General features: G+C 39.2%; 1 protein-coding gene across 6 annotated transcripts in view; it reads right to left on the minus strand.

Annotated features, from left to right (window-relative positions):
* The window catches only part of pparg (peroxisome proliferator-activated receptor gamma), a 39,744-nt gene extending 21,759 nt beyond the window's left edge, over window positions 1-17,985 (minus strand). The window contains exons 1-2 of one of the 6 annotated variants that reach the window (XM_026167701.1): window positions 3,898-5,318; window positions 2,979-3,104 (exon numbers count right to left, since the gene is read on the minus strand). Coding sequence is in view for 1 of the 6 variants with exons in the window: in XM_026167696.1 (XP_026023481.1) it covers window positions 17,116-17,167 (52 nt within the window). In the remaining 5 variants the exon portion in view is untranslated. Of the gene's footprint in view, window positions 1-2,978; window positions 3,337-3,897; window positions 5,319-17,115; window positions 17,228-17,642 lie in introns of those variants that run through there. The other 5 variants (XM_026167700.1, XM_026167698.1, XM_026167696.1 and 2 more) reach the window with 5 other exon arrangements.
* Between the last annotated feature and the right edge of the window lie 3,263 nt (window positions 17,986-21,248).

Raw genomic sequence — 21,248 nt, forward strand, 5'->3', positions numbered from 1 at the left:
TTAAAGTAACACTTGACTCAATGCACAGTGGGGTCCATAGTCTAACAGTCTGTTAGATTTCTTTATTTTTGCTAGTTTATGATGGGAAGATAAAGGCCGATCCGGCGTCTTTCTAAACATCATCAATGAAAACTGGATATATTTCCTGTGCTTGTGACAGGACTGTGCTGAAATTCTGACCTTGATTTAAACTGAAGAGACTGAAAAAACACAGAGGACAGCAGGCAATTTATAAATAATCAATAGAGGAAAAAGTTCAGTGACCTTCCAAACAACCTTTCACAATCACCACCAAATCTCAAAATAAACCTCCCTCCGCTCATCAACCTTTACTGCCTAATTTGGAAAAAAATAAGTGTAACAAAAGAATACAACAAATGATGCAACAGGACAAAGCCAAAATAGCAATACTCAGGTGGCACAGTAGCACCAGCTATAAAAATGGCTTGAAATGGCTCCAAATTACTTGGCACAACATCCCTGTGGAACAAACATCCTCCTCATCCTCCTCAACTGCATATTGTTTCCTCTCTACTTGTTTGGAATGTGGTGGCGAAAATCAATAGGGGGTCCACTTAAAATTCACATCAACTGTGACATTGTTTCACAGCGAGTGAGAGAAGGCATCTGCGTGTCCACATGCTGTAACTTCCACTGCCCTGGAAGCTGGTGACTATTAATAAACAGAGAAACCTGGATATTTTTCCATATGCTGGCCGGCTGCCAGCTGATCTCAAGCTAAAATAGCACCGGAGCAACTTGCGCTCTCGTTGGCATGAAGTCATCAGGACACAGAAAATTAGCAGGAGAGTGAGTTCTGACAAAAGGCAAGAGAGATAAAGTAGGAAGGGTGAAAGAGAGCGAGTTCCCAGACCACCAAAAGAAATCAAGCTGGACCCCTGAGACTTTGAAAAAACTCTTATCTTAGGAAATTCATGCTCTGTGCTCACCACCACATGGGAAGGAAAAAAAAGGGAAGGAGGCTGCAGAGTGGCAGTTAAACCAAGGTGCTTAAATTATGTTGCAATCAAAGGTAAAAAGTTTTTTCCCTATAGCTCCTCTTCTTGGAAACGCTACAGTGCAAAAGCAACCAAATTAACCTGATTTTATCAGACTGGTTTGTGGGAAAGCAACCTGTCAGAGTTTATAAAAAGTGAGGGATGACTAGTGAGGGACACGCAGTATGTTTCAAAAGGTGTGTACATGTGAGCACGTGTGACAGTTGTTTCCTGCCAGTTCTCAAATTTCCACAAGTCAGAACTTGATTTCCACGTAAGAGTACAGTGTGTAGGAGTACTTTCTATTGGCTATTGCCTAACTCGCGACCTAATAACAAAGGCCCAACGGCAATCTGGCAGGCAGGTCTGGCAGGCTGCTGTACCTGAACAAGCCAGACAGTGTGTGTGGGAGCAAACACACAGTGAGACACATCAGCATTTTCTGCGAAATGAGCTCATACAAACAGGGACAAGAAGTGTCCACTTACTTTAGAGGAGAGAGAAGCTATTATTACATGAAACAGCAAGACCAAAATGTTAACTTTAAGAGTTGAGTGTCGTGTTGTTTTTTCGCAGCCTGGATGCAGCAACTTTGGAAAAAAGAGGGAAAAACAGGGGGTCAGACTGAGAGATGTGAAATCTTTCCTTCAGGGACCGAGTTGCAAAACAAATGTGATGCTTTTTAATGTTCATATTTCTTCACAGCGCCAATAATTTGGTCCAAAACAGAATGAAGAAAATGCAAGAGATCAGATTACTTCACAGAAAGCATTTAAAGCCCTGTCTATAGCTTTGAGCGCTGTTTTGACAATCAAGGGAACAAGCCTCTTACTTACCTTTTAAAGCACTACTAGCAAAGCGTAACAAAAACACTTAAAGATGCAAAATGTGCAGAAGAAGAAAAAACCCCTACAGTCAGAAAAGATCCAGCATCATAATTCTTCTTTTTGAGTGTTTAACAGCACTCCAGCAAGAGTGCTATTCAACATAAGTCAGGCAAGAGTAAAGAGCGGTTAAGAACATGAGAGACGTTAACACAGAAATCAGCCTCATATATTTAGTAAAGGGAGAACCTGCCCTGCTACATTCAAGGGAGTAACACTCTTATCTTTGCTGTTTGAATAAAAACTATTCAACTTGTCTGAAGGCGAGGGCTGAACCACGCATATCAAACCAGGCAATCTCTCATTCAACACATGTGGCTGGAAATATATTCTGTTTCCACATGAAAGCTGAAAAAAAATTCTTGCAAAAAAAAAAAAGCAACAAGTTTTTTTTCATATATCACAGCTAAGTGAAGAAAAATAGATAAATATAGACGTGCACTACAAAGAAGAGCTGCATAGTTACTAAACAAACCTTAGTCTAACAGTCTAACAGTTTTCTAGCCGTTGCTTTTATGAGATCCTGACGATAAAGTGACATGTTGCAGAGTATTTCCCCTGTAGAAGAGAGCGTTCTTTTCCTCTTTTCTTTCTTTCTTTCTTTCTTGCACAGTAAGCTGTTTATTTTACCAGCTTTTCTGTGCACATGAATGCGTTGAAGTGCGACAGAGAGAGAAAGAAAGAGAGTTAGTGCAGAGAGTTCTGTGACTTCCTGACCTCTTCATGTAAAACAGTATGTGGTTCGCTGTCAGTGACTAAAACAAAGATATGCCCGCCTGCACGTCTGCACAGTCCCCACAAATTCTTTGAAAAGATTAGTGCGCTTTAGTTTTGCCTCGATAGTCCTGCATAAGGAAGCTGTGGGACACTGGAAAAAGCATGCATTGTAAAAAATATTGTGGTTTATTTGACTAAGCAATCTAGTTTACAATATGAGATGGTAGGAGATGTACTTAAAAAACCCCAGCAAAGTTTAAAAGGCCGAATGCAGTTCAAATGCAAAAAAAGAAGAAAAAAATACCCAGAAAGAAAAAAATCATCATCATACGCATTAAAAAAAATTCTGGTGGTGTGAAGCCACAGTGGACAGAATTACCTGAAAAGGGCCTCCCCCTCTGCACCTGAACGATCAAACAGGAGAGTGATGGAAAACCATGTGCACCCAAGGTGTCAGGCAGAGGTTTGGACTGCCCTGTCAGTAGAATCGAGAGTCTCCTCTTGTCTGAAAACCCACATACTTGGTTGGTACTGAATTTACTCACCAGAAATCTTCAAAGTTTGACACAGTGGGAGGTTAGAAACCACAAGTTTTGTCTGGTTGGCACAGCTCTGAGTAAAACAGCATCCAGACAACCTTTCTCTGATTTCAATTTGATTTTTGTCTCTCTCTCTTTTTTTTGTTTCAACTTCAAAAGCTAGGAAAATTGAGCACTGATAACACTAAGTCAACCTGAGGTCAGATCAGGAGAGAGGCAAAATTAACATAAGTACGAATAAATCAAAGAAAATGCACCTCCCTCTTTAAAAGAGACAAAAACAAAACAAAACCGAGGCTGTTCTCTAATCCTAAAATGTCCTGCTAATCATAATTTTAATTTGTTCTATTGAAAGGAGTCTCGCATTAGCAGCAGAAATACACCCCCACACACACATTTTTTAAAAAAAAATCTGAATTGGTGCTCTTACTACACACACAGTGATGCTACCAAATATCGCAATAATCTTGCTTACACACCAAAACATGTCCATAAAGTGATAAACGGTCTGTCAAGGCAAATCAAATAAAACTGGCTGACCTCTAGTATCGCACTGATCAGTGCTGCTGTCTGCTCGCACATAACTGACTGGATGCCACGATTACATGTACGATTTAACTGCAGCTTCCTGATCATGATTGGTCTTTGTACTTGTTAGTTTATTAAGGCTATCCAAAGCAGCTAATGTTCAGACAAGATAATGAACCGAATGACAGCAACACACACGCACGCGCACGGGGTACAGCACGGTCCACTCACCCTGCTTCTCCTGTTTTGGTTCAGAGTCTTCAGTGTCCGCTAAATGACCAAGAAGTGACAGTGGCAGTGACAGGAGCAGAGACTACTGTGAGTGAGCGTGTGTGTGTGTGTGTGTGTGTGTGTGTGGTCATGTTTTTCCTCAGGAAGTGATGACCAATAGAAAGGGAACTACACACACATTTTCTCCTTCTGACAGAGTCTGGGCTCAGCAAAAGTTCAGACAGCAAACTATCATGTGGTCTGTGTGTGTGTCTGTGTGTGTGGTTTTATTGTCAGTTTTATATGTGTCATTCATTTTTATATATTTTTATGTGCGCATGTCGCTGCTGTATTAAATAGACAGTGCATATTTGTGTATGTGTGGCCATGTGCTTCAAGTTGTTTTCTTGTATACAGTTTTTCTTCTAGTTTCATGTGTCTAAGTGTGTGTATGTGTGTGTGTGTGTGTGTGAGGTGGTAGACATCAGATGCAGATGATTTCCTGTTGCTACACACTGACAGGCAAGCTCATCATGCCTCTTTGGTTGCACTTCTCTCCCTCCGCTCAGTCACTCAGTGTCGATGTGACCATGGTGACGCACTCGCTCCTCATGCAATTTCTAACCCAAGAACATTAACATGAAAATAATAGTTCCCTGATTTGATTTCTTACAAGAAAAGCACCGCTGTTTAACCTCATGAGCTGGGGTCAGATGCTCACTATCTCTTTTGTTGTTGAGATTTAATCTAAACAGATTTCAACAATGTAGCAAACTCCTCAATACAACAGATGTCCTGTATAGTTCAGTCTCTGTATGCACAAATACATGGCACTGATAGATTATTCCAGCTCTTTACAGCACACTGTTTTTCTTGTGTGACTCCAAGTTGGTTTATAGACAGATTCTGTTTGATTTCAGTTTATCTGTTGTCTGTTTCAATTATATATTAAAGAAAGAACTGAAATTTTCATCTCTCATTATGAGAAATTCGACCAAATTCACGTTCCAAAGCCAAGTAATAGAGAAGTGGTTTCTTCTTTCAGCTTCCATCTGCAATTGTACATCATGTGACTCCACAAGAATGCACAAATCGCAACTTAACCTAGAAAAATTATGTCCAAAAAGGCATTTAGCATATCAAAAAAGAGACAAGTGATTGACATACTAAAAAAAATCCAGAGACAGAGTCTCTGTTTGCATATTAACATCAAACAGTCATTGACAGCCTGTCATTTTGGCCCTAAGGGTCAAGTCTGGAGAGGTAGGAGGAGAGTGGTTTAGTTTGAAACTTTCACAGTGAGTGTGCGCAGAGGAAACAACCGGTCCTTCCAACAATATAGTGAATGACCCAAATATTTTCTAAGAACTAAAGTCTTCAGTTCTTATAAAGATTAAAAAACAAAATAAAGCAAAAATACTTTAAAAAAATGTAGAAATGGTTAGATAAGAGTGAATTTTACAAACACTGGGCAGATTTAAAATGCAGCATTTGTGCTTGTAAATATCATTTTTCATGTAAAATAACTTATTTTTTGAGGCCATTCACGTCTTAATCTAACAACTCATACACTACAAGGTGGCTGCCCACACATTCGCCGATATACCACCGGGATTAACAATTCGAACGAGACAGAGAACTGTAGTTTTGACGGTACAAACCTCAGGTACAACTTGAAACTGTCTCTGAGAAACCTCAGGTGTGTGGGGGGGAATTGTCGAAAATGACTCACTGACCATATCATACAACTGTTTTTCCATTTATCAAGAGACTAGGTTTTGTGTCTTTGTACATCATGGTATACGTGTTTCTGTATATATCATACGTGCTGATACTCATATAAGTTGGTTTAACCAATATTAAACAGAGATTTCTTTGTATATATGAAATCAATCATTAGAAAATGATGCTATTCATTGTGAATTTAATGTGAGACTTGTCTTTGTAGCCAAGGTGTTGAGATGTACTAGCTTAAAATAGTTTATGATTCGGCTTGCATTATAGCAAATGCCAGGGTGCAACGATGGCACTGATTTGACCTAAAAAAAAACACCCAAGAACTGCAGTAGGAAATTATCTTCTTTACCTACACATTAGAACACAATGTGGCAGATTTGTCAGAACAACTGTCCCGCTGGGGCACAATATGCAAATTACCTACTTCATATCTGCATATGCGAAAGTGAAAGTGGCATAATACTTAATTTCTGTGTTCATTCTGAGTGTTTACACTGAAAAATGCATAATTAATGCATAATTGTTCTTACGTTCTTGCTGCCAGCTCTCTAAACATTTTGGAGCTGCATTATGTAACTAGCACAAATGTGGCATTAGCTCAGTGAGGGCGGGGTAGTACATGCTTGAACACTAGCTATAAACTATGAACACATGTGCGAAAACCACACATGAGACTGACTGGTCAATACGTGGATTAGTGTCATAGCTGGTTACGACATGAACCTAAATGACCAGTTTGGTATTTCAGAGGATGTGATTTTTGACTGAGATGATCAAACAAGAGCTAGAACTCGCAGACAGTTAGCTTAAGTTAGCATGAAAACAGGAAATGGAGAAGCATCAAGGATGTCTATGTCTAAAAATAAAAACACCTACCAGTACCGCTAAAGCTTACTAAATGAAATGTGTCACTACTTGGAGAAATGTAAATCATAAGCTGTAACAACAATAAATAGACTGTTTTACCAAAAATGTTAAACTACTCTTTTAATTCTTAGCTGCAGACTGATAAGATTAGGTGAAAAAATTATTTATTCCAGTGAGATAATACAGCGGTCCCTCGTTAATCGCGGGAGTTACTTTCTAAAAATAACCTGCAATAGGCAAAATCCACAAAGTCAGCTTTATTTTTTTACAATTATTATAGATGTTTTTAGGTTGTAAAACCCCTCACTACACACTTTATACACTTTTCTCAGACAGGCATGAACATTTTTACATCTTTCTCTCTTGTTTAAACACTCTCAAAGTTGAAACCTTCGTAGAAAAATAACTCCAGTATTATAGAATGAAACCAACTTCAGAGACACTGCTAGTGATCGATGATTTATGTAAATTTGACAAGCTGAATGCATTCTGTACTGGACAGGAGACACGGGACAGAGGAGCTTGATTGACAGTGGTCTACAGCCGATCGGGACGCAGAACACAATGCGCTCTATCAAAAAAAAAAAAAAAAAAGCATGCAAAATTGCACTAAAAAAAATCCACAAAACGGCGAGGCCGCGAAAGGTGAACTGCGATATTGCAAGGGACCACTGTACTAGTTTACTTCTTTCTCCCCATTTTTAGGCAGTTTGGTTTTTAACGATAATATATCTCACTTGTGCAACAGCAGTCATACAACATCGCCCTGCCAACACCAGATGCATTTGGTTTTGCTCATAGTATCCCTTCCGCTGATCAGTCATCATATCAGCTATCCTTAAAATATTATTCTATTTATTATCCACTCAACAATCATAATGAGTAACCACATTTTGCTTGGCCTGGGTCCCAGTAAAAATATATTTATTTTTATATACCAAATATTTTTGCTCATATGACTCTATAACGTTGAAAAGGTCGCTGTCATTCTGTGCAATGGCTTGGCAGAATCACCCATGCACACACATCTGTACACACAGCGATGTTCAAAATATGTTTTCATTGTGTCAAATGACAGTGCGGCTCCTATAGCACTGGACGCTCTTGATCGTATTAAACATAGTGAGATGTGCAAGGACGCATACACAATATGCTGCGTTTGTTTGTTGCTTATATGTTGCAAGACAAATAAGAAATGGGAAACGATGTACAAAGGGATCAGCAGATGTTTCGAAACCTTAGTCCTGGCTGACTGCTCTTCCTAGACATCGCCTTGGTTGAAAAAAATTGTTGAAAAAAATTGTTGCAAAAGTTGTGCGATGTCTGCAGTGTTTCCTTTCCATGTGCTCAAGATCTTTCTAAAACATCTCCTGGATGCCCTTCTCGGATTTTCTTGCAAGGGTAAGTGTGCATGCAAGAACTGTTTTACATTTGACTTTTGACAGTTAGAGTACAACGAAACAAACAAACAAACAAAATTCTCGCTTGCTGAAAGAGTGAGAACTGTTTGAGTGAGAAGAGGGCAACCTAAACTCAAGAACTCTGCCTCTGAAGACCATATTCTATCTTACTGATCTACTCAACGTATTAAATAAAGCACACTACTGAGTTATATTGCTGGCATTTGGAGGCAGAGAGCTAAACACAGATGCATACGTTCATCATACAACATATAAGACAGAAGAATTTACATGTCAGAAATACATTTTTGCAAGCTCATTTTTTAAGGGGTGGGGGGCAATCTGGTAATACTAGTTTTTTATGAGCAGGAAATGTTTTGGATTTCATAATCAAATAAGCTGTCAATCAGATACTGTTGTATTATAAAAATGAAACAAAGGAACATTCATTTGCCTTCTTTATCACAATACATATCAAGCCACTGGTGGCGACACAGTGGTGCAGTGGTTAGCACCGACATGCCACAGCAAGAAGGTTCTTGGTTCTAATCTCCTGGGTGGCTCAGGCCTTACTGTCTGTAGTCTGCATGTCCTCCCTGTCCCTGCATGGATTTCCCCTCAAGATACAGCTCTTCTCTCTGTGTGAGCCCTCCAGCAGACTAGCAACCTGTCCAGAGTATATGTCTGTGAAGGTTCTCAGTCATCCAGGTCATCGTAGTCAAAGGAGCTTGTAAAGAAAAGCGTCTGGACTTCTTTAAGTTGCTTCTTAAAGAAGAAGCTTCAGAACTGAACTGAAGAACTGAAGAAGCTTCTCGGATGAGAGGTGAAAGGTCTTCAAGCAACTTAAAGAAGTCCAGACGCTTTTCTTTACAAGCTCCTTTGACTATCCAGAGTATACCCTCCCACTATTAGCTGCCACAGGCTCTGTGACACCAAGTTGGATGGATGACTGATATTTATGTAAATGGACACAAAATCAACATCTGTCCATGTATGCATCTCCAGGTCAGCTTTCTTGAGATAACAACGTTTCATCTGCTGTGTTTGCTGGTTAGAAGGCTATACATAAGCACATGGGAAAAGCCAAACAAAGAGCGATAGAGCACCTGCCTTGTTTTTTTTTTAGCTGTAATGCTTTTTATGTATGCATCTGCTTCCATACATGCTTCTGTTTTTAGAATCATGAGTTTTCACAATAATTTGAGGACATGAACTCTCACCCAGTTCCTTTAAATAGCTATGAGTTAATGGTTGATGAGTCCCTTGAGCCTCAAGATCTTCCTCAGTGGTTAAGGGGAAGGAGTGGTTGCATGTTGTCATGGTCACAAACACACAGATTTTTACACATCCACTCGTAAATACTACCTGTGTGAGCAATGGTGTCACATGTACAAGACATGTATGTAAGGACATGTGTGCACAGCATAAATGGAGCACGGCCCGGGGCACTCCTTTCCTTTATGAGAAGAGAACAAAGTCAGACTTTATCTATCTTTGTTGCACAGTCCAGACACATGTTTCAGACATCTAGCACTGAAAACATGAAACAGGTTAAAAAAAACAAAAAAAAAACAAAAGGATGGAGCAAGAATAAAAACAATGAGGATAATATGACAAACAAGGACAGTGAGATCACTGCTTCATGCTGTGACACATGTGCCTATATGGTGATCACGTACGTTAATCATCACTCTATATGCTTATGATCCCAGCTGTGAAAGTCATGTGAGAATACGCACAAGCAATGATTTATTGCTAAACTTGTGTGTTGATAAACACAGGGAGTGAGAAGGAGGGTGATATGGTAGGAAAGGGGAGAGGTGCAATGTGGGAAGGGTCATGCCCTGTTCCTCGAAGCGGAGAGGAAAAGACAGGAGTGTGCTCCCGTCAGCTGCACTTAACTGGACAATAACAAAGCGACACATGACGTGAATCTCATTCAAAAGACGCACTGTAAATATGAGTGCCAGGAAAGGTGTATGCAGAAAGAAACATCACAAAATTTCTGTGAGGGGTAAAGGACGTATAAGAAGAAGGTCAGAGTTGGCTCAGGAGGCGTGTGCTCTCTACCACACGCTGGACTGGTGGCGAAGATAAATGTATACTCATGAACGGGAGTGTAAGACTGGATGAAACACTGTCCAGTCCTTGGCATGCTGTTATGTTTTTGGCAGCTTAATGTTTTAATGCTACTTGAAAGCATTTCACCATGAACGCTAAGCAGCCAAACACATGTAAGTGCAAATAACAAGTGGACATTTACATTCAAACATTGAATATCTAAAAATCACTGACATAAAGCTTCAGACTTGAGTCAACTGTAAAAAATAATGGTTGTTTATCATTTTTCTAAAAACAGTTTAAACTATTAGCCAGATCTGGCAGTGATGACTTCACTGGTAACTTGTGCCTGGTGTACCCCTCCTCTGTCCCTGTGAAAGCTGAGATAGACTCCAGTTTGATGAGACCTTACCCAACACTAAAGATATTCACAGAGATTAATGACAAAATTGGTTGATAAGCATGACAAATAAATTCAGATGGAAACTTTTTCACCCCTTCTTGGAGAGGTGAAAAAAAAAATTCCATAAAGACGCAAGCTACTGGCAGTTGTTGTTCCTGTTTTATTTATTTATTTTTAGGTTATTTGGCATTCGGTTATGATTAGCCAATTTTAAATTGAGGAGGTGGATTGCAGAAATCAGCCAGATCATTCAGAGAAGAATCTGAACTGGATATGGCATTAAGCAATGCCATATCCAGTAAACCCAAGAAGCACCCGATGCACATCAAGTATGAGTCAGTTTTCAAGTTCCCAATAGAGACCAGATTTTGACCTGATGAGATGCTTTTTGCTCCCACATCTTTTTAAAAGGGAAATTAGGACAGAGGTTACTAGATATCCCTACAGTCTGTTGAATAATTTCTGTGTTAAAGTGCATTGGCAAGAAAATCCTTCTTGCGTGTGTATGGCAGTATATGTGTGTAACTGTGCGACTGGACGTGTGTGTTTTGTGTCTTTGGGACTGATTGTGCCAGACTCCCATGAGGCCTCAGAAGCTCCAGGTTCAGTTTGTTCCAGTTGTTTTCAAGTCATTAATTTAACTTTTTTTTGTCTGACAGGATGCAGAGGTAAATCTGAGGATGGGTCCTTTCCCTGGGTAGTTCCAGGTCATCAGCTATAAGAAAGCTAAATTAGGAAGGAGAATCCTGATGGGGTATATCTACATGCAAACGATACTCTTGTAACACAGTATAATTTATTACTCTACTAAAGTCAGTATCGATTTGCTGTGTTCATAATTTCTGCAAGTTGTTTTAACATTTTCATAGTAATGTTCTTATCTTACGGTTTACAATGCAGTCGCTGGCTAAGGCTCTAACTGCTGTAAAATGTTCATGTATTTTGCGTGAATTATTAGAATTAATAATGAGAACTTACACAGTGGACCATATTATGAATCTGGATTGACTGGAAACCAAATCCCCCTCCAACCTCAGCCTCATGTTGCATTTTTTTTCTCCGACAATGACTATTTTTGGCTCAAGATGCAGGATTAGTGTCTCAACAATGTTGGCTAAATGCAATGTAAGTCTGAGATATGTACTGACTGTTCTGGCTCAGTAGGTTAGAACATGGTGTTAGTAATGTCAGAGTTTCACGCAGGTCATCTGTTGTCTTGTACTCACCACTAAAACACCTAGAAGGGCTAGTCAACAGATTACCAGGTTAATGTCCACAACTATTTTTGCACCATAATGGGAAGAGCTCCTAATGTTACAGCACCAGTTTTTTTCTTCAATAATACCCTTTTTGTTGGACTGGTAAAGGAGGATTCTGTCATGGTCCTGGGTCTTGGACACAGTTTTTGAGTTTGTTATCATCTTGTTTTTCATTCTTTGGAATTTAAGAGATCTTTTAGTTTTAGTTCTGTATTAGTTAGTCTTGAGTTTTGTATTCTCAAGTTCATCTGAGTTTGTTTTTTTCAAGTTGAAAAACTTGTTTTATTATGTTACTCGTCTTTCATGCCTACTCTGTTCCTGGTCTCATCTCTGTCTCTGTGTTCTATCTGGTTTCCCTGTCCTTTCATGTTAATTCATCTGTGGACGAGTTCCTGTGTCAAGTCTCAGTCTCAGTTTGTGTTGTTTCCTGTTTTATTTTGATAGTCTCCTTACTGATGTAGAGTTTAGTTTTGCTTACCCTGTCTCATCAGTCAGATTCTTTTCAGCTGTGTTTCTCCGTGTGTCTTCTCTGCTTTAGCTTCTCCCTGTGTATATCTTGTATTCGTCCCCCTTGGTGTGTGCGTTTCCATAACCCTATCAGTCCATCCATTTATCCCCCACTCTGTACAGTAATTCCAGGCAAGGAAATCCAAAAAATCTGAATCAACTTTTTGGGGTGAACATTCAAAGTATCATGCAGCCAACAGATTAGCTAAACAGTGTCATTTGAAACCAATAAACAGATTAAATATGAACATACCATTAATAATGCATTACTCCATCCAAGTATAGACAGTCTAAAAGATGGCTGTAGCTTTTGGGGTCTGAAAAGTGAAGCCAATGCGTACATGCCTTTAACTTGCACTCAACGATGGCCATCGGGGGGAAACTTGTAATTGAAGCCTATGGGGAAACAACTGGAAGCATTTAGCTTACAGACTCAAGAACTCATTTTATTTAATATAAATATTAAATAAAAAAAATCATTGAAAATAAAATTGACCGTGCTGTATTTCAGAAATGAGGAATATATGCGGAACGCTCATTGTCTAATGACCGCCATTAGAGAAAAGGCATGCAGTTTCACAGTCAGAACCAGCTCTCATTGCATCCGGTTTCAAAATACCAAGATGGCAGCAGTGAAAATGCTTATCTCGGAGCCTCAAATAGGGACTTCAAAAATAAACACGTGACGTCACGGCAGTTCCATCCAGTATGAGTTTGATCAAAGCTGAACCAGGAAGTTTCTCCAAACTTTAGGAAGTCCGGGTAAAATTGTACTTGGGTATCTTTTCGCTAAAAATTACTTTTGTTAAAAGGATCTACGAATATTGCAACGCAATAGTTTACTAGTTGGCTACCTCCATGATGTATGTCAGAAAAAAACCACTGTGTTCCAGACATACCGTCTCTTCATTTTCAAGCATGTGAAAGTTGATAACAGATTAACAGATGATTGAGCAGGGGTAATCTTAACGATCAATAAATCGTTTCTCAATATTCAGGGTAAAAAATTTTTTCAGAGAACTCAAAATTAATAACAATCAGTAGATTAATCCATTACAATAACAATAGTAAACAATAGTAAAGATATATGACAGTAAAGGTTGGATAGGTCGACAGATCTCTAATAAAATTAGGGCCTTTATTAGGGCTTTAATACGAGCCCCAGGAAAACGTGATTTCTCATGTTCACAGTCTAAAATTGAGACAGCAATTTTAAGCGGGCATCAGAAGAGAAATACCTGAAAGGCATCATGTTTACACTTGGCAACTAAAACATGTTCCCTTCCCACACAAACACAGATGTATTTAGGACAGCATGTAAAGAAATGAGAAACACGAGTCACTTCTCAGGTAGCAGCTGTTGTTGTGATTTAGGAATCATTGTGAGAGTGATAATGCGAACAGGTGCTGTGGTTGCAAAACATTTATTTTGCCGAAGGTTCTGTCGACTCAATTTGCATTGTTTAAAAAACCCACATCTAACACATTCGGCATGCTAAACGTCAGACTCAATCTTCTGATTCAGTCTAAGAAATGGTGAAATGTTAACCAGAGGGAAGTTTTGACATTTCCCAAATATACAGTTGATGTTGATCAGCTCTAAATATACAATAATGTAAAAATATGACCCCGCAAAAATGGGCTAAAAATCAAGTAACTCATAATGCTTATCAATACAAATAAAATCAGTATAGAAATCAACAAAGGCACAAATTTTACAGCAAAGAGGAGGGGACACTGGTTTGAAGAAAGGGAGACCAGACATATAAGTTTAACTAGTAAAGCAGAATTTTTCATTCGTAAATAACCTGCTTGTAGAGCAGGGCGATATGGCCAAAAATATTTATCACGATATATATTTGAAAATTTGCGATAACGATATAACCCACGATATAATTGATGCGAAACAAAATACAACTCCACAAGATTACTAGCACAAAAAGACAACCTTCCATTTATTTTCACTTAAACAAGAAGCTGGTTTTTATGTACATTAAAGCTTTATAAAAATGTAACAGTGCAAATGCAAATTCCTTGCTGAAAGTTTAACCAAAAGGCATTTCCAGTAGAAATGGGCTGACATATCCTGAGCATAACCATGTATAATATCCACTGAAGTTAAAAAGAGGTGCTTTGCAACATTAAACTGTAGTGTGCAGTACGTATTTTTCGGACCATAAGGTGCACGGGATTATAAGGCACATTAAGCGAAACAAAGCAGTCAGATAAATCAAACTTTATTAAACTCATTCTTCTTGCTTCCTCCACTTCTGTACCATTGATTCATTAATGTTGAATTCTCTGGCAGCTGCTCTATTCCCATGTTGTTGCAGTACATTAATGACTAACCTCGTATTATGGATGGATTATCTCAGTTGTTCTCCTGACTGAAGTTTGGTCCGTTTACAGCATCCTGCCATTCGATTGCATTTGTCTCTAACCATGAAGAACCTTCACGTTAACTTTTATAAGTGGAAAAGTGTTACTGTTCGTCCTCCAGCTTCACTGTTTATGTTATGCTAACATAGCTGTGTCGCTAGCGATCACGTAGCACATCATTATATACCAGCTAGCCCAACTTCAGTAACCCTACAAACGTCACTGCTGTTTAGTTTTCTGTCTTCATTTATGTTGGAAGTGATAGCAGAGCTGTACGTTTGAATTTTTTCAGAAATCTCTCTTTACTCGTATTCTATTGCGATATTTCATTTTCCTATCGTTGCCTAACATTATACCGGTATTACCGTGAACGGTATAATATGGCCCAGCCCTACCTGCTTGTGCCCCATATTTCGGTTGTCAGTAGAATTCTGCAGCCGAAATGTTGCTTTAAACTTACAGTAAATGGTGAAATGATTGGCCTTGAAGTTAATAATTACACCCAATTGAAAAAACAAATACATGACCTTAAGGCTAAACTGCGTCAAATACGCATGTCATCAGATAAAAGGAAATCAAACACGCACTTTTGAAAAACACAGTCAGAATAAGTTAATCTGATATATAGTAAACAAACCAAAGTGTTGGTGGTGTAGAAACAAAAGTGGTTAATTATCTGTGGGCTGTATAGGAACGTGGCATTCTCTTTTATCTGGATTTTATGCAGACACAAATGCGCACACTGTCTTCCTTCCTTTCATGCAGTGATTATGCTTGGCTCTTAGCGAGGTTTTGTAACATTTTAAAACCGCTGGATAGTGGAGCGGCAACTCTCTCATCATAGATTTCAAATTAACACAGATTTTCAAGAACTAAGGCAATTCTCTGTGCGGAGGTGTTTTTAAGAGGCTGAACTTTGTCTCTGTGGCTTTGTGCAGAAGTATATCATCTACGGAAAGTCAAACAAGACTTTCAGCACGTGTGATGGACAACAAAAACATAGCATGGTATCTTGAGGCACTCCTTTCATTTATGGCAACTAAGCAAAGTCCAAATCTATCACAGTCATTCTCTCACACGCACCAACACACACACACACACACACACACACACACACACACACACACACACACACACACACACACACACACACACACACACGCCTCACTTCAGCAGTTATATAACCCAACAGGCAATAATGCACTGATTGATGATGTATCAACACACTCAATTGGTTAGTGTCAGATTTTAAGCAGCCTATGCAGAGATTACAGGCTAATTTCACCAAAGATATGAGATATTTCTCTAACTGATTAAAGTTCCCGGAGATTTTAGACACAAATATTTGAATCTGTTTGCGTATCAGACACAGCGAAACAAAAGATTCAAAAAGCTAACAAAAAGTCTTTGTCAAACAGAGTATTACCAAACTTACATGACAGCAACGCAAATGACTTCAACAAAATGTTGTAAACCCAGTAAAACGATATTACAGCATGAATCTAGGAGTTAATCAGAAAAAAATAATCTTTTTATAACTTGTCATATTTTAAGTTCTCTTATTTTAAAATAGCCGTATTACATCAAGGGTCACGTTGCATGGACGTTTAATCTGTGAGCTCATTCTGCTAAATGTCTAATAATTCACAGGATCAGTTTGAGTACGAATGCTGCTGTTACTTGAGATCACCTTTAAAAATGTACTACTGCTACTTTTAAATAAAATAACTCCTCTTTTTTTGTCGACACTGTTTCTCTGACTTTCTGACTTAATGGTTAAAAATATATTGCTGCTGATTTTACACTATCTTTATCTTTGCTGAATATTATGATAAAACATGACTGCTTCAGCTCATTTACTACCACTGACATGTACTTACTCACTTGGGGAGCTGTTTTTACACTTGCCTTAGATTGATTCCCAGTCTTTGGTTTTTGAGGGTCAACGTACCGTGACAATAAAGCTGCTGTGATTTTAAATATAACATATAATAGTCTCAGAGGAAAGTAAACATACCAAACACATGAAATGTCTTGTGTATGTAAATAGCAAACTAAGTTTTCAACCAAAAGTTGTGATTTGCAAGATATAATGGATAAAATGGTGATTGTTGCTGTTCTAAAATGTCTCTGAACATTTTTCCAGCAACTCCACGGTGTTATGAGACGACTGACATGAAGATCGTACAAAGCGATGAGGAAAACAGTTGAACTTATTGTGACACTCTTACGCTTTACAAGGGGCTCTTACAAGCTTTCTCACCGTGTGTCATTACTGAGTCTTAAAAGAATACCATAAAGACATCACCTATCACACAGCCGTGCAGCAAGCCTCAAAGAGAAACGAGTGTTTAACTCTGAGCTCCAGTCAACAATATTGCTGAGTCACCACCATTATTTTCCTGTCAATTCCAAGAACACAAAACTGCCTGAAGCGTGTGTGACATATCCACAAATTCCACGTATGACACAAAAAGTATAGACTTCACAGAAGTACACATCCAAGAATGTATTGTATAGGCCCTGTAAAAAGCCTACTTTACTCAGATAAATGCTTATGGAGGTATTCAACAAAGTTTTTCAGCACAACATACACAGAAACAAACAAAGCATTCCTCGCACTCACCAGAGAGGCTGTGGTCAGTTTGATGGGTAAAATCTCTGCCTGGTGTTTGCATGTCAAGCTCACACTCACACTATGGCCTTCAGGCACACTATGGCCCAACACCTGACTTTGTGTCAGTTGTCAGTCCTGTGGCCGCCCCCCCCCCCCCCCCCCGTCATTGCCACCCCCAAACTGTGTGCCACAGCCATCCTGTCACACTGTAGGCTACCTGTGCGTGTCGACCTTAACATTTACATCGGGGACAATACACACAAATAAAACCTGATTTAGACACAGCTGGATAAATCAACAAGTGTTCAGCTGGGATCTACCTGTTTAAACTACTTTTTAATCAAATCACCCTTTTTTGGCTCACGTGCACGAATATTTAATATCAGATTAGACTGCAACAGTGTAATATTAACCCAGTCTTCATTAATTTAAATAACTTTCTCCCCCCTACGGGTGCTTTCCCGTATTTTCTCACCCAGCCCAGCAACCGCAACACTCAGCGCGGCAGACTCTGTGCCGACCGGAAGGTGACTGACCTGATCGGTGTGTTGAGGCGCAGAGGAGACAGCGCACACTCTCTGTTTCTGAAGCTGGATGGTTTGTCTTTTATTTTCGGTGGTGTTAAATTTCTTTCAAAACTCGAAAAAAAACCCCCAAACAAACAACGGAAAAAAACCCCAAACAAACCGTGGCGTCCGCAACGTGCGCACGGGAGCGCGGCGTCAAAGAGGTCCGGTGTGTTTGCTGTGCGGTTTTCTGCTCAAACAGCAGCAGCAGCAGCTGTGGTCGTGTCTGCCTGCCTCTCTCGCTCTCTCTCCGCCCTCTCAACACAACCGATCGGGATCTTGAGGACACAGGCAGAGGCATCAAATTACCCATTATAGTGGATTTTCTCAGTTGTTTGCCCCATATGGGAGAAACAGGTAATGTAAAATTCAGACCTAAAAGTGTTGTTTCTTAGGTGTTTAGCCATGTGGAACAAATAACTTAAAGGAATAGTTCCACCTTTTCAGCAAAGCACATATTCACTTTCTTGCCTAACTTACAGGTAGCTAAGATAGTTTGATATAATTTTGACTATAGGAAAGAGCTCAGTGGGTTACCTTAGACCAAAGACTGCTAAAAGAAAAGAAAAAAAAATCACATTTTGGTATGGTTAAAAACTAATGAAATACACTTACCACTTGTGAGAAGCTCCTCTAACTAAGATGCACCAATAGTAAACTGCATTCGTATATCGTTTACCTGCTATGTGTCACGCTAGTTTTTTTTTCCGGGAACTGTGTATGGAACAAGTGAGTTTCTTTAAAGTATTGTTCCCCTCCAAGAACTAGTTCGGCTTTTTGATACTGGTTTTGCAGATTAAGCAAGTAAGGCTACATTTTATTTGGTAAGGTTTTTTTTTTTTAAAGTTTTAAAAAAATAATAAAATTTATTTTTATTTTTAGTAAGACAACCAGTTGAACATGGCAAGAAAAATTCATTTCAGGTTAATGTAATTTATATATCGTGATTCACTAGAATCGTTATAAAAAATACTCCATTACTCAATTACACGTACTTAAACTTTGACAGTTTTCATTATGGAGGCACACACTGAGAAGTCATAGCTTGGATTAACTCTCTTGTTTGATATTTTTGGATCACTAATACTGATGCATTCACGTGTAAGCACGGGTTTGTTGATGTAGTTTCTTAAGGTGGGGCTCGTTTTAGTTCCAGTACTGGTCGGTAGCTTAATCGAAAACAGTGCAACGTGTTACATCAAATCTGAAAGCTAACTTGTAACTACTTCATTAGTAGCAGCTGTACTAAACTGTTAACCATCTAATTTAAATTTCGATATTAAGTTCATCCCCCAATAATAGTGAATTGTTCCTTTGATACTCAGTCACTTGACAGTAAGTGGTTGCTTGTTTTGTTGCTGTCTGTCGGGCTCCCCCCCTCTTAGTCACTTAGTTTACCAGTGATGACTATCGAGCTGATTACAGTCATATTTCTGACATCACAGTCTTTGGTCTCAGAAGACGGGACTGAATTCAACTGCTGAAAGACAACAGGGTGATCATTTGACTGTGCAATTAAGTCATCTAGTTCACTAGGAAATCCTGCGAGTGTCGTTTAGCAGATAACATCCTGTCGACCCTCTCATGTGTTTACTGAAGCTGAAATTGTACTCTGCTGCATCACTTAGTTCATGAAACGCCATCCGGACAGTCAGCTAGCCTGCTGAAACTCAGCTTAGTGCAAAAACAGGTGCACAATGAATAGTAAGTTTGCCTGCGTGCTGCATCTTTTTAGACTTTGTTGTAGATTTAAGGATCTTCGACTAACCTCAACACACAGCTCGCTCTGTAACGGTAAACTAGACACAGAATCTAAGGGCTACTTTTAATTTTTTTACTCTGCTGACTGAAAGCAGATGTGGTTCATATTTTTTAACATCCTTATCTTGAAATCACATTTTGTTATATCTGACTACATATCGGATGTTGAACTGCTGTAAATACCCTACTTACCACAGACTGAAGGAGCTATTCTTAAGATTACGAATGAAACATCTCAGCACTCATGGTGCAGGTGGGTGTTTAGACTGAAATGTGCCATTGCATGAGTACAGCTGGCTAAACAAAACCCATGAACAAACCCACATATTAGATTTTTTTTTGAACATTTACCAGTGCTGAAATGTACAGCAGCCCAACAGGTACAAAGAGGTCTGTAGAAAACACACAAAGCAATAAAGCTGCCCCCCCCCCTTTTTTTTTTGGTCAAAGTGTCATTTGACCAGAGTCTGACCTGTTGGGGCTGCTCGCTTTGAGGTGGCTATGTGTGACGTTGAAACAGCATGCACAGAACTGCATGTCCTGGTTTGCATTCATGGTTTTTCAGGAAGTAATTTTAGCAAACTGTAATCTTTGGTTTGCAATAGAGATCTCTGTTATTAGCCGTCGTCGTGTTACTGTGATTGCAACAAATAAATATGAATCTATAGCATGTGCTGGAATTCTTAGAAGGTCTTTCAATAAAAATGTAACAAGTCCAAAAATTGTAGTGGGATTTGTGTCAAAACCAAACTAAAGCAAATGTGTGAACAGATACCTGATGGTGTTACTTCTCAAACTTCAAGGTAGAATCTCTGTGAGGTGACTTTTCAACCTGCTTTTGAAGCAATTCAACGCAACCGATGTTAAGCCCTGCCACTCACTGCTCAACACTGCAATCAATTCTAAAAAAAACAAAACAAAAAACTCTTTCAAATGCAGGTAAATGCAGCTGTTAATTTTGCTACCCTGTCAGTGCAACAGTAAGCTTCAGTTTAGCTGCCTTTGATCTATTATAACTCAGTATGGTGGACTGAGACAGCTGCTACACTTTGGTTATTTACACACACACGCGCGCACACACACACACTTACACATATTCTCTCACTCTGTCTCACATGCATAACATCCTCCCCATGCAGAATTTCTTTCTTTTTTTGCAGAGATAAAAAAAAAATGACACCCCTGAGAGTTTGGCTGTTACAAACAAAGCAAAGCAATAATTTCTGATTGTTTATAGAGTCGAATCCCAGCAGACTGGAGCTCTGGTATCTGAAAATGTTCATCATCAAAGTACTTGTGTATCTTAACAGGGCTCTCCTACGCTGTCGTGATTATTATAAAGTGGAAAAGACTTGTCATTTTTCAGGCTTAGGAGGGGTGCAAGCTGCTCAAAAATCAACGCAGCTTTTAGTGAGGAAATTGAAACCCTCACAGTTAACGTTATGACAGAAGAAATCGGCCAAACTGGCTTGATTTGTCCCTCCATGCTCGTATGTATGGGATGACAAATGAACTAAATGTTTAGATTATAACATTTAATCTCCCATCTCTCCCTCCAGCAGGTTGGGATGAGCACCAAGACAAACAGGATTTGGCTAGTATAGGCTTGCTTGGTGAGTTAGCCGCCCACATAAATGTCCCTTTGAGCAACGTGATGGAGACGTTCCCACAGATCTCTGTTGACTGGTTGCCCCATGGACCAAGAGCCAAAAGCAAAGTGTGTTTCCTCTGTCTTCACTGTGCATACTGTATACATGTTATCAGCGCTGGCAGACTTTGTTGAAGAACTGGTTCTGTTTTTAATTTTAAAAAGAG

This window comes from Astatotilapia calliptera, chromosome 5 (genome assembly GCF_900246225.1).
Source record: "Astatotilapia calliptera chromosome 5, fAstCal1.2, whole genome shotgun sequence".
Lineage (NCBI taxonomy): Eukaryota > Metazoa > Chordata > Actinopteri > Cichliformes > Cichlidae > Astatotilapia > Astatotilapia calliptera.